General features: G+C 38.1%; 3 protein-coding genes across 4 annotated transcripts in view; all 3 read left to right on the top strand.

Annotated features, from left to right (window-relative positions):
* Window positions 1-368: 368 nt before the first annotated feature.
* On the top strand, window positions 369-2,619 carry LOC128379314 (gastrula zinc finger protein XlCGF17.1-like). The gene is made up of 4 exons (XM_053338934.1): window positions 369-398; window positions 1,339-1,792; window positions 1,880-2,012; window positions 2,163-2,619. The coding sequence occupies exons 1-4, from the start codon at window positions 369-371 to the stop codon at window positions 2,617-2,619; spliced, it is 1,074 nt and encodes a 357-aa protein (XP_053194909.1).
* Window positions 2,620-3,643: 1,024 nt separating this feature from the next.
* Window positions 3,644-20,078, top strand: part of rpl27 (ribosomal protein L27) — a 25,236-nt gene continuing 8,801 nt past the window's right edge. The window contains exons 1-5 of one of the 2 annotated variants that reach the window (XM_053338540.1): window positions 3,644-3,685; window positions 4,110-4,192; window positions 4,977-5,146; window positions 7,348-7,458; window positions 8,193-8,351. In XM_053338540.1, coding sequence (XP_053194515.1) covers window positions 4,112-4,192; window positions 4,977-5,146; window positions 7,348-7,458; window positions 8,193-8,241 — 411 coding nt within the window. In that variant the 5' untranslated portion in view covers window positions 3,644-3,685; window positions 4,110-4,111 and the 3' untranslated portion in view covers window positions 8,242-8,351. Of the gene's footprint in view, window positions 3,686-4,109; window positions 4,193-4,976; window positions 5,147-7,347; window positions 7,459-8,192; window positions 8,352-20,078 lie in introns of those variants that run through there. The other variant, XM_053338541.1, reaches the window with a different exon arrangement.
* On the top strand, window positions 13,636-19,432 carry ifi35 (interferon-induced protein 35). The gene is made up of 8 exons (XM_053338933.1): window positions 13,636-13,653; window positions 14,153-14,227; window positions 15,103-15,261; window positions 15,718-15,979; window positions 17,629-17,738; window positions 17,832-18,015; window positions 18,990-19,096; window positions 19,195-19,432. The coding sequence occupies exons 1-8, from the start codon at window positions 13,636-13,638 to the stop codon at window positions 19,399-19,401; spliced, it is 1,122 nt and encodes a 373-aa protein (XP_053194908.1). The 3' UTR covers window positions 19,402-19,432.

The following is a 20,078-nucleotide window of genomic DNA, read 5'->3' as shown; positions in this document are numbered from 1 at the left end:
GTGAGCAATGATGTCTGTCGCCCCCTGGTGGCGCATAGTGGTTACAACATGTACAGACATTTTTTTTTTTCTGTGTGTTGCAGCCATAAGAAAGATAACTGCAGGGGGAATATCAGTGTATCAGTTATTTTATAAGCACAAACTACTGGACTCCCACTTAACACAGCAGTTGTGTTTTGGGGGCTACAATAATCAACGATAATAATCAATGACCCTCTCTGCACTGATCAATTAATGCTTTATTGCTATAAATGAAGTAAAAAGGTGATGATTATGGTGGGTTTATTTTCAAAAAGCATTTTGGATTTTCAGGATGGGAGTCATTTGATTATTCTGGGATGGGATTCAGCCATTCAGCAAGCGTTGCCATGGAAACGTCCAGTGCAAACGTCAACAACGTGCAGCCCAGAGCTCAGTGAAGAGCATCACCTGCAGGAGTCTGTCCTTCTTCATTATAGCATAGAAACGGTGTGTTTAAAAGCTGGTTTTAACACTGACTGAAAACTCAAGAGCTAAACTGTTTTAATTTACTGTCAGTTTGATCTTTTTTTTTATTTTATTTGATAGTTTATTTTAAAATGTTTGTAGTATTTTTACTGCACAGAAAAAGCCACATTTAAAACAACTGCCAAACTGTTTAGCAGCTGTCTGTGGTTCACATAGCGATGTGTTGTTGCCCTCTGTGTTAACATTTCTGTTTTTTTGTGCCTTTATTTTATGTTGATAGATGGAGGAATATTATACAGAGATGAATACAATCTGCAGCAGTACAATGAGCTCATTAGCAGAGGTGAGAGCCAGAAAAATAAACCTGAGAAATGTATCAGTGATCAGTGATGGAAGATGTACTCAGGTCTTTTATTTTGGTAAAAAAAAAAAAAGTGCCACTACAGTAATATGAAAATACTCAATTACAAGTAAAAGTCCTGCATGTATAGTAGTATGTAAAGTAGTATAAAGTAGTATGAAATGAAAATACTTGAGTAAGGAACAGGTACCTCAAAATAGTGCTTGAGTAAATGAGTAAATTCTCTAAAAAGTTTTGTTTTACATCAAGGCTCTGGGTTTATTAACTTGCCTGTAACCATAGCAACCGTTCTGATGCTTAGGATCTGACAGGCTCTAACCTTAATTATGAGTTAAACTGACACAGTTTAATATATTTAACATTGATGAATGATTTAAACTCAGCTTTCTTTGTTCTTGTTGTTAAGTTGGTGGTGTAAGACTTCATCTCCACCTCATCTATGTTTTTCCACACATCATCTCTTCTTGTATCAGTCCCAATATTTAACACCTTCTTCCTCTCCTTATGTCTTTTCTCTTTCCATTCAATAGATTCACACTGGCCCTCATAGTGAAGGTGTGGAGAGTTTCACAGGAGGACCAACTGATTCCCTCCGGCCTCCACCACACACTGCGAAGAAAACACACCGCTGTGAGCTGTGTCAGAAGAACTTCTGTAATGCGGCATATCTACAGCTTCATCAGCGAATCCACACCAGAGAAAAACCGCACACCTGTGAGCAGTGTGGTCGAAGTTTCACTATGTCTGTGACTTTAAGGAGACATCTCCGGACCCATACTGGAGAAAAGCCGTACAGCTGTGACCAGTGTGGGAGATGCTTCTCTTACCTAAGTGGTCTGACTGTTCATCAGCGGACCCACACTGGAGAAAAACCTTTCACCTGCGACCAGTGTGGGAAGTGTTTTATTCAATCTGGTAATCTGAAGAGACATCAGTGCCCCCATGCTGAAGAAAAGCCTTACACCTGCAATCGGTGCTGGAAACGTTTTACTCAGTTTGGTGATCTAATGAGCCATCAGTGCACTCCTCATGGAAAAAAAAAGATTTACACCTGCAACTACTGTGGGAAAGTCTTCCCTTACCCAAGTGAACTGAGGGTTCATCAGCGGAGTCACACTGGAGATAAGCCTTACACCTGTGACCAGTGCGGAAAGAGTTTTATTCAATCTAGTCATCTAAGGATCCATCAGGGCACTCATGTTGGAGCTATGCCTTCTACCTCCAACCAATCTAGTGATCTAAACAGTCATCAGTGCTCTCATGCTGGAGAAAAACCAGTTTACTCTTGTGACCACTGTGAGAAATTCTTTCCTTTCCGAAGTAGACTGATGCATCATCTGCGGACTCACGGCAAAGAAAAGCCGTACAGTTGTGACCAGTGTGGGAAACGCTTTCCTTTCCAGTGTCGTCTGAGGCTTCATCAGCGGACTCACACTGGAGAAAAGCCTTACAGCTGTGACCTGTGTGGTAAAAGTTTCACTCAATCTAAAGCTTTAAAGATCCATCGTTACATTCACACGGGAGAGAAGTTCTGCAGCTGTGACCAGTGCGGGAAAAGCTTCCTTTACCGTAGTAATCTGAAGGTTCATCAGCGGATTCACACCGGAGAAAAGCCGTACAGCTGTGACCAGTGTGGGAAGAGTTTTACTCAAGCCAATAATCTAAAAAAACATAAATGTGCAGGAAAAAAGCCTCACATCTGTGAGCAGTGTGGGAAATGCTTTCCTCATCAGAAAAACCTGAAGCTTCATCAGAGAGTACACCTGATCTGTCTGTCTCGGCTGTTTAACATCGCTAAGAACACGTCATGAAAATATGTTAATAAAGTTCATGGCCTATGCACGCAGCTCGAGTGGTGAAATCTTTAATAATGTTGCTTTACACCTGCTGTCAAAGCTACAGCAACAAATACAGGCTTCACTGAGCAGGAAGGCAGCACCACCGGCAGGGTCGAGGGTTTGATGCTTAAACAAGGTTCACGGGTCAGTTTTATTGTCATTAAACAACACAGGGTTGCACCACGAAATGCAGCTGTAGCCAACTCCTCAAAACAAATAATAAAACATTTATTTATTTGTTTATTTGTCAGGAACCATTAATCTCAAAGAGAAAAGATGCATTGCACCAGAGTAAAGCTATTGGCTAGTTTCCATCTGCAGTCCCTGTAATAGTCCAACACAAGGACTACAAACAGTGTAGGCAAGGTGTGTAGATAGACACAAGCACAACATACATACATTTAAATTGTTATAAAATAAAACTAACTTGGCAATAAATAGAACAAAGAATATAAAAGTTTAACCAAGATATTTAATATAAGGGGGGAAAACACTATACTTACAGTCCAGACAGTATTTGGATATAGTTTTTGATTTTCAGGCTTGTTTCAACACATACCATTGTCTCCAGGAGGATTTTGTTTTTATTTTTATAATAAAATAAAATAAAAAATAATAAAAAATAAACATATAAATAAATTAATTAATAAATAATAATAATACATTTTATTTGAATGTACCTCTCTGGGCACTCGAGGACACCGTACAATAAATAAATAAAACAGTAAAAAACAAAACAATAAGAAACAAAACATAAAAGACAGTGTAGTGTAGAACAGACAAGGTGAGGTAGCTTTAAACTAAGTTGTTGTTTTTTAAAAATTATATATTAAAAATGAACACCAACAACCAAAAAAATAAATACGTGATTCAGTTTTTTAAAAGAGTAAAAGAAAAAGAAAAAATATCTAAAAAATAAATAATGAGGTCGGTTTTTTTTTTCTATAAGCGGAAGTGACGTAGGTTTCTCGCCGTGTCAAAGTTCACAGAAACCTTCTCGGCTTCCTTTCCTGTTAGCGGCGGCCGTAGAACAGCATCAGTGAGTGAAACATCCCTACTAAAAATCTTCAAACATCGGCTCGAATCCGACCGATTTATAGTTTTTATCCCACCAGACTTGTAACAAACACTCCTTTAGACAAAATCAATGTGTTATTATCGTGATTATGTGTTTGATTAAAGTAGAGATTAAGCGTTTAGTGCGACGCTTCGTCTCCGTAGCGCTGGATCCAACATGGCTCCTCCACCGTGTTATAGCTGCTTTATCCTGCGTATTTAGACTTCACACTGTAGTTTAAACTCACATTTTAACTCAATTACAACCAGCATCGGTCTCATTAACGTGTCAACTAGAAAACTCCTTCATTTTAAGTTCCTGTCTGTCGTTTAGGCCCATTCAAAGTATTGATTGTGTATCGGAAACGTTGTAATTGATTGTGATTTTCATTTTCTCTGTTTGGTAGTAATGGGCAAATTCATGAAGCCTGGGAAGGTGGTGATGGTCCTAGCTGGACGCTACGCCGGACGCAAGGCTGTCATCGTCAAGGTACAGGAAAAAGAAACATACACACACACACACACTCAACATGTGGAGTTAACTATCAGGGTTAATGTGTTTAATATGGGTTGAAACAGCAGTCAGGTTATAAGCACTGAATGAAGGCTTACTAGCTATAAACATTAAAATATCCCCTTTAAATGTGGTTTAAGTGTAAGTGATGGAGGCCAAAACTCACAATGTGTCCACACAGTCATTTAAAAGTAGCTTATATGAGGCTTCAGCAGTCTGAGTTAGTCATATCAAGTGGATATCTGCCACATTTACAGTCTTTTTAGCATCAAATTGCCTCTTTGTGTTTCCTTGTTGAGCTGTGGTGGAAGTATAGTAACAAAAAGAGAGACTTTGGCTTTAAAAGACTAACAATGAAACATATCTACTTGATTTGACTCATTTGGCTGGCTGAAGCTTCATATTAGCTTTTAAACTTTTAAATACATTTTTGCACACAAGGATGACTATGGATTTCATCTCCTGTCACTTACATTGTAAGTGCATTATGAAGGGATCTTCTAATGGCCAGTATGAACAGGAGGAATGATTACAGCAGGAAGAACCTGTTTCAATGTTGATTTTGGGCACCTAACTCTTTAAGGGGGGTCTTTAAATGTTCAAATAAAGGGTAAACAATGTGGAAAAACTGAACTTGTCCTTTAATCTGTAGTGCATTTATTTCTCCAATACACTATCTAATAACTTGAGATAACTTGTCATGTTTTGGCTCTATATAAATAAAGAGGGAATTGATTTGAATCCATCGTCTCCTTTGCAGAACATTGACGATGGCACCACCGACCGTCCTTACAGCCACGCTCTGGTCGCAGGCATCGACCGCTACCCCCGTAAGGTGACCACAACCATGGGCAAGAAGAAGATCGCCAAGAGGTCCAAGATCAAGGCCTTCGTCAAGGTGTTCAACTACAACCACCTGATGCCCACCAGGTGAGTGTTGTAGCTGGAGACTGATGACGAAGCCCGATGTAGTAAATCTGCTGCTGCTGCTGTGGGTCGAACAGTGTTGGAGGCAGAGCAGCTTTTATTTAACTCTCACATACTGTTCATATTCTACACCTTCACAGTAAGAAACCCCTCATAAAAAGTGTTTCTACCAAATTTTGAACCACAGATCTGTTTAAAAAGAGAGCAGAGAGTGTGTTTTTTAGGTTTTACACTGCTCATTTTTGGAGAATAAACACAATATCATGTCCTATTTTACCCAAGACATAGAAGAAATATAACAGAAACCAACTTTATGGACCTGAGGGGTTTATTTGAGACACTTTTAGGAAAAAGTCACGTCAATTTCATGGTCAAGGAATATTCTGGGTGTTATCAGCTGTCAAATTTGACCCTAAACAAGTATGTAAGGGTTAAGACGATGATACTCACTAGGGACTACGGATGCAAATTAGCAGCTTTGCTATAAGCTGGCATATTTACAGAGATGTTTTAATATCGATGTTCATCAATAGGCACTGTCCCTATCCAAAAATAAAGTATTTAAAGTATTTATTATGTAAAGCAATAATACATTTGAGTTTGTGACACCACAGAAATGAAGTGTAATTAATCACCCAGCCAAACTTTTAATGATTAATGTCCCCAAGTATATAAAAATAGGTTTTAAAGGTGCTGAAGATGCTGAACGTCCCCTAGATTAATGACACTCACACCAAACTCCTTTATAAAAACACACAATTTAAAAATAGGCCTTGCTTGTAGGTGCAAAGCAGCAACATGGATGAAATATTTAAAAAGGAAAGTAGCATTAGGAAACACTTAATTCAGCACCTATATTGCAGGTAAATGTAGATTTATTCACTTTAATGAGTTAACAAGCGAAGCATCACCAGTCAACAGTATGTTGTTCAGTGTATTAAATGTTTTGCACTTCCCTGCTTTAAATAACGTTGGTAGCTTCATTGAGGCCGTCAGCAGCAGAGTAAAAACCTCTCACTGAGCTTTTTGGTGAAGTGCTGACGCTGAAGCTGCTGGCGGCTCCACCCGTTAGTCGATGCTTCAGCTGGAATTAAAGTAACTCATGTAGCGCTAATGTCAACCGATGGTGAATCCAGACTGTCTTTGTTTAAGACTAGTGACTGAATATGTGGCTGTAGTGTTATCAGATTGTCAGATGATCTTTTACACACATTTTAAGACTTCTTGAACAGGAGAGATGACTATTAAAGAGGTTCTTCTGTCTATAGATGTCAGTTATATAATCATTCCTGCACTAATGTTTAAATCCCTGAAAATCAACCTGCAGGAAGCTGTTTCAGTTTGACACATTTATAGTTATATTTAATTGATGGAGAGTTTGTTAGTAGGTTAATTAGATTAGACTAAACGTTGAGTGGAGCTTTTTAAATTATAACTCTTGAATATTGACACTGACACTTGACACACTTCATTTTATAGACTGAAAGCTAAATATTTTTCTACCTCTATGTATCAGACTGCAGCTTTAATTTGCATTTGGTGCTTTGTTGTATTTTCTTGGTGCATTGTGAGAATATGATGTCCTTTGTACTCATGCTCGACACAAGATAACCTGGGAAGCTCTCTAGAAAAACACAATATAGCAATACAAGTGTCTTTTATGTTAAGTGTGTTTTATGTTTGTGCTGTATTCACAATATTGAGGAAATAGGAGAATCCAAAAGGAGACAGACGTCATTAGTGTGGAGGTTGTTTGGTGATAAATGATCAAACTGTAATATGTAAGAAGTGCAAGAAAACTAACAAAAAAGGGACAATACAACTAATTTATTTAACCACCTTCAGCAGAAACAGCTGGTTTCTTTACAAGGAGAACCTGAAATCCTTCCTTCGTCATATCATCAATATCAACACAGTAATATCCTGAAATACTGTGATGTGATATTAGAGCCATATCACCCATCACTACTGCGGCTTATTCTGCCTGTAATGCTTTTTCTAAATCAGACACAAACAATAAACATATTAGATTTGATGTGAAGTCCTCGGTTTCTAATGTTGAAGCTGCTTCATGTTAAAACACTCCAGTTATAAATCTTTAATTATACAAGATGTTAAACAGGCTCAAAGTTCAGACCTGTTCATACAGCAGGAGTAAAGATGTTAAACTCTTTTTTTTTTTTTTTTTTTTTTCCTTCCCTCAGATACTCTGTGGATATTCCTCTGGACAAAACTGTTGTCAACAAGGACGTCTTCAGGGATCCAGCCCTCAAACGCAAAGCCAGGCGGGAGGCCAAGGTCAAGTTTGAGGAGAGGTGAGTCCAGTCCCATCATGTCTTTCTTTTTAAATGACTCCTATGTAATGTAACAGTTCTTGTTAATCAGCACATATATATCTAAACTATAATAATGTCTTTTAAGATGTTTTTGGTGATGTTGCGTCGCCTGTAGAAAGTTATTTTCAGGTTAATTTGTTAGAAGAATCCTTTTTATTAACTATTATCAGACAGCAGATTGAGATATTAGCTCAGTTCTCAGGTTTTTATTCAGTTAACCTTCCTGTCGTCCTCCCGGGTCAAATTGACCCCGTCTGTTTTGACCCTTCCTTCCTTTGTTCCTTCCTTCCTTCTTTCTTTTCTCTGTCCTTCCTCCCTTCCTTTCTCCCTCCCTCCTCCCTTCTTTCCTTAAGTCCTCTTTTTCTCTTTCTTTCTCTTTTTTTTCTGTCCTTCCTTCCTCCCTTTCCTTTCTTCCCTTCTTTCCTTTCCTCCCTTCCTTCCTCCCTCCCTGCCTTCCTCTCTCCCTTCCTCCCTACTTTCCTTCCTTCTTTTCCTCCCTACTTTCCTTCCTTCCTCCCTACTTTCCTTCCTTCTTTCCTTTCCTCCCTACTTTCCTGCCTTCCTCTCTCTCCTTTCCTCCTTTCCTTTCCATCTTCCTCCCCTCCTTCCTCCCTTTCCTTCCTTGACTCATTACATTTCTTTATATAAAATCAGCTGTTTGTGTTTTTATTTTAGAGGAAAATGAACTAATTGTGTTTTCTTTCTGTTTGCAGGTACAAGACGGGCAAGAACAAGTGGTTCTTCCAGAAGCTCAGATTCTAAATTCATTGCTTTCACAAATAAATGTTTAAAAAAAGTGTTTTGATTTCTGACTTTTTATTGTAATATTCCAGTTGTTGATTGAGTTAATAAACAGGTTTATTGTACTGAGAGACATCAAGTATGTTTGTTATAGTCTGGACACACTGAGGCTGTGATGTAGTAAAGATTCAGTTATTATTAGTCTGGTTTCTATATTTTGGGTCAATACTTTGGAATAAATCATTGAACACTTAAAAAAAGAAGCTTAAAACTAAATATAAAATAGGTTGTAGGGTGTACAGACATAATATTTACACCCATAACAAGTTAAAATGTATTAATGCTTCTTTATATTTTCTCACTTTAAGTTGTCATTAATTGAAGTTGACCTACTTTTAATGTTTGTCCACAAAATGAAAAATGGCAGCAAATATAAACACTTCAGTCCTCTGTAAAGTATACTTGGTAAAGACAACAGTTATATTAACGTTTTAAACAAGATGAACATAAATTACACTAATTTTAATTATTGAAAGTGTAATGGTACAACAGAATAAAACCTCTTCAGATTCTTGTTAAAATCCACACAGGTTCTTTTATTTTGAAAGAACTTTTAACTCTATATTACTATGAATAATTCTGTATTTAAGTTAGATGTTGAATTAAAGTGAGTATATTTAATATTTTTATGTATATACCTGTTTCTAATATAGTTTTGGTGCTACATTTATCTACTTTTGTTTAAATGATCAAAACACATGGTTCTTTGTGGTATATACCCCAGTCAGTTATTAGATACAAAATGGACTAAGCTGTTGTATTTAAACCAGCTTCGTGCCATTTCAATTATGTGAAACTTGAGTTAATTTCATTTAGCAGTAACAGACTAACAATATTCCCACTAGGTAATACTCCTAGGGCTGGGCCAAAAAAATTGATTCTCATACAATGTTTTTTGTGAGGGCAGGTGAACAGTTTTAAACATAAATCTCACAAACTGATGTGTTTTTTGTAAATATGACTTATGATGTGTTATCAAGTGTTTGGTTCAACCTGTTCTTGTTTAAGGAAAGAAAATCACAATAATTGGTAAAATTGAATCGAGACCCAAAAATCGTTAGAGAATCGAATCAGCACAAAAGCATATCGGCCCAGCCCTAAATACTCCCATGCCGGACAATGAGAAATAATGCTCAAACCATACACTGTTGTTTAGTAAACTTTATTATAATATCCAACAATTAATAAGTCAGAATGCTTCGTAACATATTTACAGAAACAAATAACATTAACATGAACAGTACTGATGAAAGGTGTTCTCTCCTCTCATGCTGGCCCTGGAACCACTACTCATCTTCAAATGACCTATTGCCACAAGTTTGTACATGGCAGCTCGTGTATTTTGCAGGTGCAACCAGAGCAGTGCACCACTTCAAGGTTTGCCTCTGGAGCTGGGGAAGGGTCATCCAGTCCATTTCCAAGAAATCTCCTGCCATCTTCCAGCCATGACATTCAGGGGCCTACATTCAGGCCTACACTCAAGGCTCCTTCTGTGGGAATAGGACGAGCTGTGGCCGAGACCATTCAGCAGCAAGCCTTATGAGCTGAGCTGAGCTGAGCCAGTCATGTGCCTTTGGTGCTCATGGTAATGATGTCCTGACAGGTCGAGACTATCTTCCTTCTGTCTTCCAACGTGACCTCAACACACTCATTGTCCGACGGTTCCATTGAAACTCCACATGTCCGTGCGACAAAGTTAAAAAGTTGATCTGGTACCATGTTTAGGGCACTCTCATGTGTCAGGTCTTCTGCTGCTGGAGGCCAAGGGAGCTCTGGTGAACTGTTTGCTGTGTTGTGAATGATATCTCTGAGTGTGAGAGCTGCGTGATATAATAGCCGAGAACTATCTTTTGTGATGATGCCAGTGTTATGTTTTGTGTGACTTGACCCTGGAGTGTCTGCATCATTGCCTTCAGCTTCAGCGTCAGATGAGGAAGAGGAGGAAGAGGAGGCAGCATTTTCCTGAAGGATCTCCTCAGCTGTCAGATCATCAACATACACAAAGTAAGTTGTTGGTGCTTTCTGAAATTTTAAGAAAGGATGCGACTTCTGGAGTCTGGCCTTCAGAGAATGTGCCTTGTAAGATGATATGCTGAGTCCTTCCCTTTGTCTTACAACGTCTTTAAAAAGCATATTCAGCCTACAAAGTCGAAGCACCTCTCGTCCTCTTAAAAGCCTCTCCTCAATCACGCTCTCACAGAAGTACTTGTACCCATTTTCATACAAGTTGCTCTCGGTCTCATTTGTCTTTTTAGAAAGATAGCGAGTATAGTCTCTGAAGCAGGTGAAGTGGTATCTCGCTTCGCTGGCCACCAAGTCCCTGTCCCGAATGTGCAGAAGCAGACTCTCATCTTTCCGTCCCTCAGCTGCAAGAAGCAATTTCCCGGCTGTGAGTGTTCCACACCGAATTAGTTTTTCTTTCATTCTTTTCCGGGTGTATGTTTCGCGTTTGTATTTTTCATGTTTGCAGATAATGCAGTGAACTGGCAGAAGGTGTGGAGCCCGCTTGGATGTGCAGAGGTCAGAGGTGTGTGAGCTCAGAGCCTGCGTCTTTGCTGCAGTTCCCTCACCATCATCACCATCATCACCATCCTCTGCTTCTCTTTCTACCTCTGGCTCTAAAAAGCAAGAAGCAGACAACACATTTAGGCTTCTCTTCCATTACATTATAACAGATTAAAGATGTCAGGTTAGTAGCTAGCATCACAATTATTATTTTAACCCTCAGTCAGACTTCCAAAAAACTCTTTAATTTACAGAAGGGGACAAAACATCAGCTACTCTAAAAATAGGCCATATGTATATGTGTGTATATATCAACTTTCAATCAACCTGAGTTCTTATCAAAAATACTAACTACTATTTTTTTTATTGTTTACCATTTTTATTGGCAATTTAATTATGGGGTGCAACTGATTTTGGCAAAAAAAAAAAAAGAAGACACAAAATGACTGACTTTCAATATAGTAAATGATCTGAGGTGGGAAATCTTTTGTTTGTGTAAGATTGGTAACAAAACTTACTTTGATGCATTAGTTATTTTGTAGTGTCAGATTTTCACTTTATCTCCTGAATTTATAGTTAGTGGACATTTTTGTCCCATTGACTTCCTGTGTGTGTATGTGTGTGTGTGTGTGTGTGTGTGTGTGTGTGTGTGGCACCAGGCATTGTAACTTAAACTGAAGTAATCTAATTCATATTTTAACATTTATGTGCTGCAGGGGGCTCAGGAGGAAACACCAGGAACATCCAGCGAGAAAGTTGTTATATCTGTTTTTTTGTCCCCCACATAATTCTAAGAAACAGTGTAATAAACTTATGTCATACGAGTTAAAGACAAAGTTTGGTTCTCAAATGTAATGTGCATAATGTCATTGTGTTTTCATGCTAATTTCTATTCTTTTTCTTCACAGATTCACAGCTGAAGTTCAACATTCACATTGACATGACTATTCTTTTCTTCTATTGGACACCTTACCCTCTTTTTCAGCTTCTTCGTGAAATAAAGGTGCCTTTTCAAATCTTCTCTGGGCTCGTCTTATGTTGGTCACGTTGGTGAAGTGGCTGTAGCAGTCTCTGTGGTAGCCATATTTAGCTGGAATAGCAGCAGGTTCCTGAAGTTTGAGGTTCACAGTTAACTTATTTAAAAAGGGACAATTAATGAACGCACACACATAATAAATAAAATAAAAATATATAGTCACAGTTTATTTCCATTTTCAGTCTCTTGGCAAGCTAAAGCCATCCACATAACACAACCACTATATAGTATGACAACAAACCTGGGTTGTAAGTTTAAACCTCAGCACTGCCTCTTCTGCCACAGTACTCTCTCTGGTACCAAGGTCTTTCCAGAGAAACACAGAAGTTGTAAATTTCTTCCATCCGGTGTCTGTAAACGGGGTTATACGACCATCTTTTTCAACAACATGCATACAGCACTCCATTTTTATGGTGTTTGCCATAGACATGTCTACGGTGTTTGCTAGCAAGCGTAGTTTCAACAAGAAAAAAAAAAGAAGTTAAACCCCCCCGGGCAATTTCGAGGCGTGTCATTGGACAATAACTGCTGACGTCATCAATGTCGGACCCCGAGTATAGCTGCCCGCTCAGTTTGCCGGAACCGTTAACTCAGACAAAGTTACCGATAAACAAAAAAATGTGCAAGAGGTAAGAGTGTCAACAATTTTTGGTTTAATTTGTTGAAAAATTACGATGTTGTACACATAAAATTAGGTCTTCCCTCGGTGGGGTTCGACACGTAATCTCCCCTTGGCCCACCGTCTAGTTTGTGCATACTGAAACGCAAGAGAGCCAGTTTGTCCGACAGCACCTGAACGCATCCTCGTAGCGTAGCGACATCTGCTGGAGGAAATAATGATCACTTTATTTCATTGAAAAAGAAAGTGAAAGAATAAATGATAGCACTCAGCAGAGACGGTCGATAAGAGGTAAGCAGCTTTTTTAGTGGAAAAATATAAGTTTACATGTTTATTTTATACTAACAATAACACGTTTATGTGAGTTTAGCATTGAGGAATCCATTTTTTATACATTATAAGGGCTGTTACACACACACACACATATATATTAAGTTTCATAATCATTGTCAAGGCGTAGGTTTGTTTATCTGAAATCAGGACATTCAGTTCATCTATAAAAGTTTAGTTTAACACTCTTTTCTCTGTTTAATCCACTCTCTAATACTATTTATGAGTGGAAGCTTTAATGTCTTTAATATGTGTTTTATTTCAGACTACTTTTTCATCATGTCTTCAGATGAGGTGAGGCGTCATTTTTATGGGTTTTTTTGTGTGTGTTGCTAGATAAATAAAATAATATATACACACATTAGATTTAATTAAATGAATCTGTGAGTTTGATGATTGTTGGGCTTTTTGCAACACTGAAACTTTCACACAAGGAGATTTTTTTAATGTTTTATTGTATAACTAAACTAGTTTCACTTACAAGATGACTCATTTGTTTTCATGCTACATTAGGCCTACGGTGGCCTGGAAGTGCAAAACAAGTTAACTATACTATTTAACCATTTATATAAGTAATTGAAATAGTTACATTACACATTTTAAAGGAATCTGTAACCTATTACATTTACAAGTAACTTTCATAAACCTGTATATTATATTATTATATTCTTCTGTTCATTTTGGTTTCATATAAGCTGTTAAATTTAGGATTTCTGCCAAACTGTATTTCATTGTGTATTAATATAAAATGACAGTAAATACTAATAACATTTTTACAGACCATACAATAAAGAGAATAATACTTTTACAAATGACACAATCTTCACGGAAAGGGAGTGTACCAAATAGTGGAAATGATGCGGAGATGATTAACGGAGTGAAAGTGAGCGATATGTTTCCTCTGCTTCTAAATAAACCATAACATAATAATAATAATAAACTAAATAAACTACCATGCTCATCTTCTTCTCTTGACACTTTCACATCTCTTTATCTCTTCTGTCTAACTATCTGAATCCATCATATAGAGACTAATACGATGCCTAAACAATTACAGCATTAGTGTGAAACATTTTTATAAGGCTTGAGACAAATTTAACATTTTGGAAAAAACACTTTTACATACAATAAAACAAAATTACATGAGCAAAAAAACACTTTAAGCAAGGGCAAAACACATTTACACTTAAGAAAATAAATTAGCTAATGACACAATCTTTACGGAAAGGGAGTGTATCAAATACAGGAAGTGAGTAGTACACAGATAAACCAATGCAATGTTGAATTATTACATATCGAGTATCTTATTTTGGTAAGTTCCTGTAGAGAAGAAGCAGTTTATTCTCCTCTTTGACAAACGCTTGTGTGTCTTTGTGTTTCAGGATTTCTCGCTGGTGACAAGTCCAGAGTTTGAGGAAAGTTTAGAAGGAATTCAAGCTTCAATCAACTCTTTCAAGGTGCATCTTCACTCATCGCTCACTGCAGTGCGGCTCGTACTTTCTTCACAGGGTTTTAACGTCAGATAAGATGAAACTCTACTGCAAAGAAGAGCAAATCTTTTAAAAAGCGTCCTTTTAATACACTTTCTCATAATAACAGCAGGTCCAGGATCTCTGGGTGAGACTGACACATTAAAAAAGCTTTTTATTTGAAAATAAACAAAAAATCTCAGCAACAGCATTAATAAGATGTGATAATGTGCATGCACTTTGCTGATTTTGTGGCTCGTTACAAGCTTGAAATTACATTTTCTACTTAAATTCAGCTTCAGGCTGAACAAATAAGTCTTTTTATCTTTGAGTATTTCACTCATTGAAAGCACCGTATATCATGCTGCATAAATAATGAAGATTAGAAGAAGAGTCTCACATATTGACACATGAAAATTGAGATGTCCCATTAAACCATATCTGCATTGGGAGCTACAGTGTACAGACATTTTTCTGCCTTTACAGATTTAGTCTTTTGGTCCAACACCTTGTCTTTTATTCCAGTGCGCATCTACTAAACAACTTTTTAAAGCTTTAGAAGAGCAATTTAAAAAGGATCATTCAGTGTTTTTATGTTTTTACACCAATCAGCTGTTGAAACTTTTAAACATAATATATCTGAATTTGTGGAAATGTTTATAAAAAGATGCACAAGACACTTTTTATTAACCTGTGATAATATAAGAAGCTCACAGACGACATTTAATGAAAACATGAACACTTAAATGAAGAAAAGATATAAAAATAAGCATCATTTAGTGTAATTACTTGTAGACTAAGAGCAAAGGCAGATAGGTAAAAAGGAGAAATAAAACAATTGAGACGCAGTTTTTTGTCCACAGAAAAAATATGAGCAGATTCTTGAAGTGCAGAAGGAGCTGAATGACAACCGAGAGGATGCGCGTGAAATGACGGTGAAGTACAAACAGCGAATAGAAAAACTGAAGGACGACATTATTAAGGACCAGCAGACCCACACCAAGAGCCTTGCAAATGAAAAAGTATGTATTTAAATTTTTATTTAACCCTCCTGTTGTCCTTGAGTCAAGGAAGGAAGGAAAGATGGAAGGATAGATGGAAAGATGGATTGGGGGAGAGAAGGAAGGAAGGAAGGAAGGAAAGATGGATGGAAGGAAGGATGGGGGAGGGAAGGAAAGAAAGAAGGAAGGAAGGAAAGATGGATGGAAGGAAAGATGGAAGGAAGGATGGAAAGGAGGAAGAAGGAAGGAAGGATGGAAAGGAGGAAGGAAGGATGGAAGGAGGAAAGAAAGAGAGAGGGAGGGAGGAAGGAAGGAAGGAAGGAAGAATCAAACAGCTTAAACTGTTAAACTACTTACATTTCACAAAAAAACTGAAAATTTGACTTATTCTCAGAACTTTGTGTTATGTGTATATTTATTTGTAAGGTGATTTTTTTCAGTACTTTTCACTGTGTTTGTCTCTTTTCTGTCTTCCAGAAGAAGCTGGCGAAACACGAGCAGGAGGAGCGAGAACTGGAAGAGGAGATCGAGAGAGTCAAAGTGGCGGTGAAAGAGGAAAAAGACAAACTCTTGCATCTGAAACAGGAAGCTGACGTGTTCGCCGCCGTGCCGGAGAGGAAGGTCATCTTCAAAGGAGAGGCGGCGAAAGCGACCAACTCACAAGACTTTCAGATGGAGGCACATATAGTTTATCCCATGAACGGAGGAACGGCGCTGGTTACGTTTGAGGAGGAAGTCGGTGAGTTTGTGTTATTAAATAATTAACCCTCCTGTTGTCCTCAAGTCAAGGAAGGAAGGGAGGGAGAAAGAAGGAAGGAGGGAGGAAGGAAGGAAGAAGGAAAGGAGGGAGGAAGGAGAGAAAGAAGGAAGGAGGAAGGAAGGAAAGGACAAAGGAAGGCGGGAGGAAGGAAGGAAAGGACAAAGGAAGGTGGAAGGAAGGAAGGAAAGGACAAATTCAACTCAACTCAACTTTATTTATATAGCACTTTAAAACAACAAAAGCTGAAACAAGGTGCTGTACATAAATAGATAAAACAATTAACAGGAAATAAATACTTAGTTAATAAAAAAAATATATAAATGGTAAAATAAATGTCTTTTTTTGCTTTTATATACTGAATTAGTTGATAAAGTGATACAGATTATACGTGTTGATCTGCCTGTATGGTCAGATTAAACCACCAGGGGGCACTGGGGCAACAATTAGCTACTGAAACCTCTTCTCTTTACCTGGAAGTACCATAGTTTACTAACCATAGAGGTGAGAACTAGACAATATACTTCACTATACAAAATACATGCAGAACATCATCCCACCCCTTTAAAACAAAGATGCTTGTTTGCAGCTTCTAGTCACACGTTGCATTTATTTTTCAACTAAAGAATAACTTTTTCCCTTCTTCTATGAGTACTTTTTAAAAATTATGCAGTAATTCACAGGAAAAAGACAAAAGATTAAAGGGAAAATTAGCTACAGAAATATGTTTTTAATGCTTTCCTATCCCATCTATTGCCCCCTCAGATTTATCTTTGTGGCTCATTAATGATCCCCGACCCAGAGGTTGGGAACCACTGCAGCAGACTACTCATAACAGCTTCATAATATTTTGCATGTAATTGCAGAAATCAATGATGTCCTGTGTGCAAACAGTTTATTTATTTTTTTGGGGCTTTTTGCCTTTAATGGACAGACAAGTAGAGAGAGACAGGTAACTGGAGGCAGAGAGGGGGGAATGACATGCAGGATAGGACCACTCGGTGTGGGATTCGAACCAGGATTGCCTGCAGTGAGGACTATAGCCTCAACACATGGGGTGGGTGCTCTACCCACTGAGCTAAACACCACCAAACAGTTTATTTTTAATGAAACATTGATTCATTGTGAATGATGCATCATGTTTGCACATCATAAACTGAAATAATACAAGTGGAAGAACTTGATTTTATTGTATTAATATGTAAATGAGTGGAAATATACTTCTAATTCCAGCTGATGTTGCAGATTTAATAGCAAAATTGATCATGTGACCTTTCCATAAAGTCTATGATTTTCTCCGCATGCACCAAATTTAGCAGCTGCAGCCAATCAGCGTTAATTAGTCCGGGAGAGATGAACAGGAAGTGCAGAGAGAAGCGACTGGGACAGTTAAAGTTAAAGTTGGCTCAGTTTGACCCATGATTTCTTTCCCATTTGACTTCCTGTTTGTGTGAATAAAGAAATATAAACTTTAATTGAACTGTTGAACTCATCAGCACACAATCACCTACAAAACTAAAGCTTGTCACCATGGCAACGCCGAAAATGTGATCCTACCAGTCCTCACACCTGAAGAAAAACCCCAGAGCTCGATTATTCTAAAATCCTGACTAACTCTGTTCTGTTTTCAGTGGCCAAGAAGATCCTGGTGACGAAGAAGCACCAGGTGGATCTGGGAGGAGACTGCAGCATCTGTGTGGAGGCCCGACTGGTTCAGCTGATTGTGCCTTCGCTGGTGGAGGTACGACAAACACACTGAATGAGCCAAATCTGACCTGAAATCTGATTTCAAATCCGATTCAAACTTCCTGTGTGGCTGTCGCTGTCTTCTCAGATCGACACCCAGGTTTGTCCTCATCGCATTTTAATTTCCAACCTGCCCAAGATGGACACCGACACTCTGCTGAACAAGCTGGAGATCCACTTCTCTAAGAGTAAAAACGGAGGTGGAGAGGTGGACGAGTGCGAGATGCTGACTGACTCCGGGACTGTGGTCCTCACGTTTGTGGAAAATAACAGTGAGCATGCTCTGATCTGAATATATATTAGAAAATCACTGAGATGATGATGATGATGAAATATTGTTACAGTTTAATGTTTTAAAGGGAGATTTGCTGTGGTGGTAATGTTTCCGAACGTGTTGGAATCATAGACGAATCTAGGGAGCGCCATCTTGAAAATTTCAGGTGCATGCTGGGAAAAATAAAAACACTGATTCTACTTATATGGGCATGAGGCTGGGCAATGGGCGGAGCGGGAAGGTTGCTATGGTTGCGAGGGCTGGATCTTGAGGACATTGGTCAATCAGGACTTAGCCACACCCTAATGCATACCCTGCTTTATCGTCAAATATAAAATCAGGGAGGCCAAAATTTCACAAATGAACATCATACTGCATTGAAGAAGGCTTTAAACTAGCGATTGAGACCATAAACACATTTTGAAAACGTTTACTGAGGTTATAAATCAAGTGAGAAGTTGGTGAATTCTCCATTGACTTGTATAGAGACGGTCGCCCCCTGGTGGCCTTTTGATAGAATGCAGTTCTAAGTTACTTCCGCGTTGGCCTCATTTCAGAGGACCAGAACTCCCCGGATTCTTCATTATATAATATTTATGTATTAAATGCCTGATGTTCGAGGCTATTTACCTTCTTAGACACAGGTAGTAAAATGTATTTATCACTGCTGAATTTACGCAAAGCACAAATGTCCTATAGTCCTCTTTGTTGCTCATGCATTCTTTTGATTAATTAAAGGATAAGTTAACTGATAAGTTCATTTTTCTGATGGAAATTTTGTGATTAAGAGAATCTAAAATCCCTGTTTTGGGTAAAAAACAGTTTAAATTTACAGTCATTTTAACATCACAATTGTGAACCTGTCCTTTTTTAAATGCCTCAAAATTAAAATGAGGGGAAATTATCTTAATTAAATTATCTTAGGAAATTAGATTATATATTCTAATCTGATGAAACTCTTTCTACCGTCAGTTGCCAGCGGTTTGACAGACATAGAGCAACATGAAGTGAAGCTGCAACAGAAGAAGCACAAAGTGAGAGTGACGCCTTTTATAAACGGAAAGATTACAGACTTCAAGGTAAGGTATCACAAGAGGACATGTTGAATTGAAATAGTCTCTTCTAGTTTTCCTTTACAGTTTTAAATGAACCCATGTTGCGTTTGCCTCTTTTCCAGAGCAAGATGTCGGTGTGTCCTCGGACGGTGCTGCTGACGGGAATCCCCGTCGTCATGGAGCAAGACACTCTGCAGGATCTGCTGGAGATCCACTTCCAGAAGAGCAGCAACGGCGGCGGAGAGATCGAAGCCCTCCTGTACAACCCGATGGGAGAGCAGACCCTAGCCCAATTCGAGACCGTCCCTCCAAACAGTGAGGAGGAGTAAGAGCGGTAGACTCATCCTCATCCTCATCATCATCATCATCATCATCATTATGATCTCAGGCTGATTTCAATCATGTGCCACAGTGAAGAAAGGCTCCACCCTGCCTGAAATCTGATTTAGTATAACGTTTTTACACCTTTGTTTGCACTTTTGTGAAGGAACTCAGTATAATTTAGCACAAAGGAAATAAGTCTCTTTTATTATTTAGAGTTATAAGCTGCTCATTTTACTCAGAACAGGATCCTGGATGCCTTTTACTGCTGGTGATGTTAATACTGACAATGTATCACCTGCGTGTTTCTGCCTGGTTGTGTAAAATTTGAAATTAATGACAATGCCAATTTTAGAGTAATGAAAATGATACAATAACGTCATCATCAAATGAACAACTAATGTGCATGTTTAGTTTGTGAATCCTGTTTCTTCTTGTATGACATTAACCTGCAACATGTTTATTACTTTTAACTATTTGAGCACTGTCCCTTCAGATGTGTTTGTAGTGATGAAGAGACACATGAACAAGGTTGTGGGAATCTAGAAATATGCAAAATATATAATGGTTTTTAATTATAGGAGGAAAAAACTAAACTTTAATATCATAAAAATGCATTTAATATTTCATTTTAAGGCTGCAATCTCTCTCTGCAATCATTTGGTCAATAAAACAGTCAGAAAGG

This window comes from Scomber japonicus, chromosome 18 (assembly GCF_027409825.1).
Source record: "Scomber japonicus isolate fScoJap1 chromosome 18, fScoJap1.pri, whole genome shotgun sequence".
NCBI classification, from domain to species: Eukaryota; Metazoa; Chordata; class Actinopteri; order Scombriformes; family Scombridae; genus Scomber; species Scomber japonicus.
Note: the sequence above shows the minus strand (reverse complement) of the source record. Positions and strands in the feature narration are given on the sequence as shown.

Excerpts from the sequence above, each read along its gene's own strand:
- LOC128379314 (XM_053338934.1), top strand. The coding sequence starts at position 369 with ATGGAAACGTCCAGTGCAAACGTCAACAAC. Across the intron at positions 399-1,338 it reads CCAGTGCAAACGTCAACAAC|ATTCACACTGGCCCTCATAG; the intron begins GTGCAGCCCAGA and ends TCCATTCAATAG. Across the intron at positions 1,793-1,879 it reads CTGCAATCGGTGCTGGAAAC|TCTTCCCTTACCCAAGTGAA; the intron begins GTTTTACTCAGT and ends ACTGTGGGAAAG.
- ifi35 (XM_053338933.1), top strand. Across the intron at positions 17,739-17,831 it reads TTGTGCCTTCGCTGGTGGAG|ATCGACACCCAGGTTTGTCC; the intron begins GTACGACAAACA and ends CTGTCTTCTCAG. Across the intron at positions 19,097-19,194 it reads GAAAGATTACAGACTTCAAG|AGCAAGATGTCGGTGTGTCC; the intron begins GTAAGGTATCAC and ends CCTCTTTTCCAG.